The 8,161-nt window shown below is 42.2% G+C and overlaps 1 protein-coding gene across 1 annotated transcript; it reads left to right on the top strand.

The window, feature by feature from the left end:
- The first annotated feature begins 1,414 nt into the window (after positions 1-1,414).
- On the top strand, positions 1,415-5,569 carry LOC140950360 (uncharacterized). Its single transcript, XM_073399570.1, has one exon. The coding sequence runs from the start codon at positions 1,504-1,506 to the stop codon at positions 5,383-5,385; it is 3,882 nt and encodes a 1,293-aa protein (XP_073255671.1). The 5' UTR covers positions 1,415-1,503; the 3' UTR covers positions 5,386-5,569.
- The last annotated feature ends 2,592 nt before the right edge of the window (positions 5,570-8,161 follow it).

An 8,161-nucleotide genomic window follows, 5' to 3' on the forward strand; every position in this document is an offset into this window, starting at 1 on the left:
TGGATGCACATGCCTGTATGATTTACGTTCAAGAGCCGAAGATTAAACTGTTGAAGTCCAAGTTTGAGTGCTGTCCTGTTTTCCGGTTGTAGTAGATCCTAGTACCGTGGAACAGTGACGAGTTCCAGTCTTGCTAGCCAAGCGAGTTGTAGAGTTAGTTTTTCCCCTTGTTGTTCATAAGCCGAAGTCGCTCGAATTCTCTTAACGCTTATTTCCCAGATTTGTGCTTGGAAGGTCAAAACCTATCGTCACACCTTTTAGTCCAAAGATTGATCAACATAAATTTTGTCCCAAAAAAATCAATACATAATCAAGAAGAAAGGTAGCGAGAATAAATAAAGAGATTACCGTGTCGCACGAAATTTTTGCGAGCTAATGTTTGCGATTTTTCCAGCGATTCGCAAAAATAACCGCAAATAAACATTTTTCCCGCCAAAATTTACTCCAGAGTAAATATAGATCGTTTTCACCGTCACGCAACAAAAAAATAAACTGGAAACCGTCCAGTGGACGAAGCCAAGCAAATGAAGTGTTATAAAAGACTAATTTTTAAACAATTTGTCCAAGTCTGGGGTCTCTGTGGCCCACAGTTTCTGAGTTATTTGCCGTCACGTGTCACGCACCTTTGTAGAGGTTTGTATGGAGACGCCATATTGGTGCACCGTTTTGGTGCACCAATATGGCCGCCGGAAATCAACAAAAACATCTGGAGTTGACTTTTCCTATAAAAGCTCTTTCTTTTCACTCGAGAACTAGGATACGTGCGCATAATCATATCTTCTAATACTTGAAATGGTTATAGTGCTGAAAATCAAGAGGAGAGACTTTTTTTCAACTAGACAGCATTCCTATTTTGGTGTCACGCACTGTGAAAACTAGGAAGTTCAAATTGCTGTATTTTCAGTTAGTCGAGTCGAGGCTTTGCAGGACTAAGGGGAATGCACATATTTTAATATGCTCACTCTCCCGACAAACGTGAAGGCTGCTTGCAGTCTAATCTAGATAATAGAGAGATTAAGAATCGCGTTGACGGCAAACGGCAAACGTGAGATTCAAATTGAGGAACTTTCAAAATGAGAAATGAGCAGTTAAAAACAGCTTAAAACAATTGTTATGGAGAGAAATGGCGTGAATCTACCGCTTTTCGTGTAGTTATAATGGACAGTAAACGATAAGTAAATGGAAAACTTGGTCACGTGGTACAAATTCATGCTTGCCGCAAACGCGATTTTAATCTCTCTAATGTAACTGACACCATCCGCTTCCCTTGTCGGTAATACAGGGGTAGGTGTACAGTTACCGAGTTTACAGGGATAGGTGTACAGTTACAGAGTCCACAGACGAAAACTCGTTTTCCTTTGAAAAACTAAAAATTTGTAATATTTTGTTGTTCGCAGGGCTAGCGTGTGTACTTCTCCGAATGACCAAAATTTCCTGGTGTATGTCGAAACATCAGCCGAAGCTAACCTCGGCGGAATGTCTTTCGCGAGGTAGCTGAGGGCTATGGATCCAGAGTGCAGTGAAGGGATTACTTCTTCTTTGTTTTTTAAGAGTACTGACCAATACGAAGGAGACCGCGCTATGTGTATAGAGAAACGAGAGCTTAATGCAAGAGAAAAAACACCTCAGCGTGAATCTACCCTGGGACAGTGTCCCGCAAAGCGTCGCTCTACTGACAATCAAGAAGAGGTGGCAACGCCCAAACGTATCAAACAAGAAATAGATGATTCTGGTTTGTATAAAGAAAACCTGCAAAAAATCGTTTGTGAAGTCGCTGATTCGCTTGAGCTTGAAAGTGATAGTTCCGAGATCTCTAACTCGAATAATGAGAAGCAAAACTTTGAGAAAGCAAATGACAGGCCACTAGATCAACATGATGTCATAGTTGTGCTTGACGATGAAGACGAGGACGAATTGATCGCAGAGAATACGAAAGAAACTAGCGAACCTTTTCCTCATCCAAGTGATAAGAGGCGAGAAATAATGGATGTTTACTCTGCTATGAACCAAGTTAATTATGAAGCCAAAAGGCCAATTCTAAGAACGCTTAAAGATTCAGACTCTAGAGGAAGTAACGGTTTTGCGTTTGATCACAATTTCTTTCCTAAATTGATCGAGGTGCACTCTGCATCGTCGTCATCAACTGCTACGACATCAGTTTCGACACAACAAGAATCTCCTTGTGACTTGCCACAAATAAGTGAGTTTTATTCGCCATTTGAGAAACAGGACGAGGACATAACCGGTAGCGGCCCAGTCGAGATAAATAAGTTTAGTCGCGCAGATACTAGCGCAGCCTCATCGCGTATAGATTCAAAGCTACTGGACACTCGTCTTGACTCGCCCTTGCGAAAACAGCATGATCTTCTGTTTACGTTCAGACAAAAAGATGGTCAAAGTGATATGTTTCTAGTAGTAGATGGGGAAGTGTTTTCAGTGCGGCGTTACGAGCATAAAGGAGAGTCGTACCTGATCCACACGAACAGCAGTGGTAAGACTTCGATTTTAGCCAGACTCCCAGAAAAGGTGGAGGCAGGGTCCCAGGAAGAAGCAGCAGTCACCACTCAAAGTGTTTTAAGTGAACAAAGGGATATCACAAGAAATGGTTTACCGAGTGCTTTAGAGCAACCAGGAAACACTTTTTTGCAGCGCGGGTTGGCCTTAAAGCATTCTAGAACGTCACCCGTTACCATTACACCAGTTCTGGTCAGAAAGCACCTGTCTGCAAATTCTGTTAGGCAACGAAGTTTTCAAAGAATTCCTAGAGTTACACTAGAGCGGGAATGTACCTCAAAGCATGATATGTGTGAACTACCATCAGTAAGAGTTACACGAAATGACACTTCAAACTTAGGGAAAGGACAACAATCACAAGCAGCCGAACGAAGGCAAAGAGACGTAGGTGCAAACGTAGCAGAGATGGTAACTCCATATCAGCGGCGTTTTCACCCAATGTCAGGCGTGATATCGCAGCCGGTTAGACTTTCCGTAAATGCTAGTGACTCAATCCAGTCTTCCACTGCTTTTCATAACAACGTTTCCTCAACTCAGAGGGATCCACTTTCCTCATCCAGTCACTCGAGAGATCATCAGTTGGTTTTTAAGCGAAAACAAGTGGGTATGGTTGAGAGGAATTTGCCAAGTGAACAGCCGATTGCAGTTACCACCGCGCAGAGAAGATACAGCAATGACATGGCCAGCGACAGAGCCTCCCAAGGTTACACATACAAAGTAACTAACGATGAAAGCAGTGACAAGAGATATCATTATGTTGCTTTATCAAGAGAGGACAAGCAAAGGATCATAAATAGGACTAAGTTGATGAACTACATTGCTCAGCGACTGGCCTCGGGCAATGAACAGTCGTCAACTAGTGTCTCAGCAAATAGAGGATCTGAGGTTGGTAATGCGAGGCATGCACACTATAGAACGACTGTGAATGGGTCTGCTTCAGGAAGAGTAAACACTAGTGCTCGTTGTCAAGTAACACCAAATATTTATCAGACAGACACTTGCTCAACAGCGGATGATAATGAAAGACATCACAGTGGTAGTAGAAATGTGCCTTCTTTAGTGCGAACAATGGGAATCCACAATGCCGGTCAGCGGATTCCTGCGTATCAACTGGAAAGTAAAAACAGTGGGTTGATTAACACGCAACCTCGTCCTGACGCACAAGGTCGCGTGACAAATCCAATGTACGGTGGATTACGGATGAATGATGGAGCTCGTTCAAGCAATGGAATATTGGAAACCTTTGATTCTTGGCAGGGACGACCTCAACGACACATTTCTTTAATAAACGATCCTTCGCAAGTAAACAAAGTATTGACTGGTATTACTGTTGGTGTTCCAGGCATACCAACTCCAAATACCACCGCTTCCACCGTGAACTCTTCGACACAAAACGTTTCGCGATCAGCGCCTGTCATTTCACAAGTTTCCTACGGTGTGATAAACCGATCCATGGTTGGTGAAAATGTCACTCCAAAACAATCTGCAACTGCATTGGTCATTGATCCGGAGCGCTCCATTTACGTCGATGCGACTGATTCGGTTATAGATGAAGAGCGTTTTTCACGTATTCTTGGTCATAGATTGTCTAGGCCGACTGTGAGGCAAACCATGAACGCCAGCACAGTTAATCAATCTCATTCGAGTGATCTGTCGGATACTCACACTAAGTCTTCCTCTAGTTTTCAAAGTTCTATGCGTCAGATGCCTGACCAAAGTTCTTTCGCAACTCCAAAACTTGACAAAAGCTGTGTTGCGCAGAACACACTAAAACAAAGCACTTCCTCAACTCCAAAAATTGACAAACGGTGTGTTGCTCACAACACACTTGACCGAAGCACTTTCTCAACTCCAAAGATTGACAATCGGAACCAAAGCACTTTCTCGACTCCAAAAATTGACAAACGCTGTGTCGCCCACAACACACTAAAAGATATATTTCCAACAACAAACCCACCCAGTAAGAGAACTGGTGTACTTACACAAATGAGTGGTCAACAGAATTCCAGTTATTCTTCACGAGAAAACAACTTGGATACAGATGACGTTGTTGAGATAATGATAAACACATCTGCGAGACAGGGTTCTCAAACTCAGCCGACAAAGGTTCCTGTAGACACCCATTGTCAGCCGAGACACGCAGCTAAAAATCTGTCCCAGAGTGCAACAAATGATTCTAAGCCGGGTGTTTATGATGATGATGATGATATCGTTGAGATTATATATGAAACCCCGAAAAAAGTGCCTAATGAAAACGCGGCTGAAAGGACTGGTGATTCTGAAGTTGTCAGTAAAGAAAGGTCCAAGTCTTGTCCGCAGATTTGCACTGCTCCGAGCGACAGTGTTGAAATAGCCAATCCAACTTCAAATCAGCGTTCTCACCCCCCAAAAGCAATTATTCTGGAGGAAGAAGAAGATAAAGGAAAGCAGATCCCCCAGCTACAGGGGTACACAAGTGACTCGGCACTGAAAAGACTCTTACAATCTTACCCAAACGGGCCGAACAGAGCAGATACCCCAGAATATAAGGACAAAGGTCTTGATGAAATGGCCGAAAAAACAAATCCAAACCTGAAACAAGATTCGGATTCTAGTCAAACAGACTGCTGTGAAATTGCGGATAAAGAAAAAGATCATCTGGAACTATACATGTATAACAAAGCCGAGCTGAAAAACATACAGCAGCGAGATGAACTGTTGAAGAAAATCAAAAATACCGAAGAAAGAGTGGCACAAGAAACTATTGAATGGAAGAAGAAATATCTTCACAGATTGGAAGTCCAACTAAAGAAAAAGCTGGCGAAACTTCCCAGCGTAACTGAATTTGCGCTGGGTAAAAATGATGACGAATCAGAGGAAGACATAACATGATACCGAGGAAATTTCAGTTAAATACGCCAGTGTTTGAAGGAATATTCTCAGTTGTACTGCTTGTTTTCTTTCTTGCTGCAACCTAGGTCGGACATGTCTAATTTGGGTCGACGCGTGAATTAAGCATAGGAATCCCACCGTGGAGCGACTTTGTATCAGACGTCGGAAGAGACGAGTGCACCCCATCCTAAAAAAAATCCCGGATCCGCCCCTGAATCTAATGCGTAAATTATTTTAATTTATTTTAATTGGTAAGCCTTGTAGACCATTGTACATCGTGAAAATGAATTTAGTCCGACGTATTGCCCGTCTGCATCAACCGTCGAGATCGGCCAAATAAGAAATAAGTTCGGTACATGAAAAGTCAGTCGACATTTGAACTAAGTCGAACTTTTCTTAGTTGTAGAACAAGAGTTTGATTTTTCTTTGACCTTGATTTTAGTCCAATATAAAAACAGCGAATGGAGATCCCTTTGAGAATGAGGAGTCAAAAAAGCTAAGAAAGCGGAAAACAAATCTTAATTGGTTGTGGACACCCTTTGTTTCATAATATTTAATCATCGGGACCTTGAAAACATATTTTTAAAAAAGCAAACAAAACTGCTAACAAACAAAAAACAAGCAAGCAAATAAAAACATCACAGCGATCAAGATGCATAAGAGAAGAAAGTTCACAGATCAGTTTTGAAAATTCATATTGTTGTTTTCAGAATGTAAAAAGGCTATAGTTCCTGTTTGCAGTCACCCAGGTGGTGAAATACTGGTAATGTAATACTTTCGAGTGAAGTTTTTGAGAGTTATCTGGACATCGTGTCTTTACTAGTAAGTGAGAGATAGAAAGTTGGATTTTCGGAATAAAGCACTCGGAAACGTGGCATAGCTTTTATTCCTTGCTTATCCTTTAAGCACATAAGCTGACAACTTCAGATGACTAAGTTGGGCAGTTTTTTCAAGTAATGTTTGGAACTTAACGAGGCTTCTGACTAAACGAATAAGTTAATCCCCCAGGGGTACTCCAGACAATGTTGGGGGGGGGGGGGGGGGTACAAACAAGACGCAGCCAACCTCGGAGAGCGGCTGTAAAGTATCCAGGAATGACATGAAACACAACGTCGCTTGTTTTATATCGGTTGTTTACCAAAATTTGCGGTAAATTTGAAGAAAGAAAGGCTTCTAGAAACTTAGAAATGGTTTATTTGTAAATGCTCTTTCATTCAACTGTTCTGAATATAGCGTATACTCAGCTATATGTGTTCATAATCATTAATGAATTTTTTAAAGAAAGAATCAGGCTCTCTTTCAGAAGAGTATAAAAATGGCCAGGGCAATCATGGATAATCTTATAACCAGTAAACCTCACATTAGACAAGTGTGACATCGCGTTACCGTGGTAGCAAAATTTCTGGATCTCAACAACCTTTCTTGACAGAGATGGTCACTTGCAAAGTCGAACGATGGAAGAGAAGTATGGACTACCGTTTTGCATGCAGAGGAAAGTCATTCATGTCAATTTTTTCGTTTTTTGCAGCCATATTTGCAGGACAACGGTTTGTTGAGATCCTGAAATTTTACTACCACGGCAACACGACGTAACGATTTCTCCTCTCTATAAAGAAACTCAATGCTCTACGACTATGGCTTGTGCCCAGTCCTCTCTCCCCTCTACGTAGTCGGGCAAGCAAGCGAGCAGGGGTTGGTGGGAAGGAAGAAAGCGAGAAAGATTGAGAATGGGAAATGGATAGAGTCTTCTCATCTTCTTCCTTGCTAACAACTCCTGCACCCGCTACAGTGCACATTACGAAGATGACCGGGGACGAGTCAGCTCTATGACCCACCGAGACGCTTTGGTTACCACATGGACCTTAATCACACGGCGGCCATGTTGTCCCGAGAGACAAGGTTTTCACAGGGTGGTAAAACGAAGCTTTTTCAGTCTCTCAGGTCAACATGGCCACCGTGTGATAAAGTCCCATTATAAGGATGTTTGACTGTAATACAAACATCTCTGTAGTGCAGACACTTGTTTCTGTCCCTTTGGTATCTGTATTAAGGAGGTTTGACTGTAATACAGACACCTCTGTAATGTAGAAACTTGGCTCTGTCCCTTTGGTATCTGAATTAAGGAGGTTTGACTGTAATACAGACACCTCTGCAGTGCAGACACTTGTCTCTGTCCCTTTGGTATCTGAATTAAGGCGGTTTGACTGTAATACAAACATCTCTGTAATGCAGACACTTGTCTCTGTCTCTTTGGTATCTGTATTAAGGAGGTTTGACTGTACTACAGACACCTCTGTAGTGCAGACACTTGTCTCTGTCTCTTTGGTATCTGAATTAAGGCGGTTTGGCTGTAATACAGACACCTCTGTAATGCAGACACTTGTCTCTGTCTCTTTGGTATCTGTATTAAGGAGGTTTGACTGTACTACAGACACCTCTGTAGTGCAGACACTTGTCTCTGTCTCTTTGGTATCTGAATTAAGGCGGTTTGGCTGTAATACAGACACCTCTGTAATGCAGACACTTGTCTCTGTCCCTTTGGTATCTGAATTAAGGAGGTTTGACTGTAATACAGACACCTCTGTAATGCAGACACTTGTCTCTGTCCCTTTGGTATCTGTATTAAGGAGGTTTGACTGTAATACAGACACCTCTGTAATGCAGACACTTGGCTCTGTCCCTTTGGTATCTGAATTAAGGAGGTTTGACTGTAATACAGACACCTCTGTAATGCAGACACTTGGCTCTGTCCCTTTGGTATCTGAATTAAGGAGGT

This window comes from Porites lutea, chromosome 10, assembly GCF_958299795.1.
Source record: "Porites lutea chromosome 10, jaPorLute2.1, whole genome shotgun sequence".
In the NCBI taxonomy this organism is placed as follows: Eukaryota; Metazoa; Cnidaria; class Anthozoa; order Scleractinia; family Poritidae; genus Porites; species Porites lutea.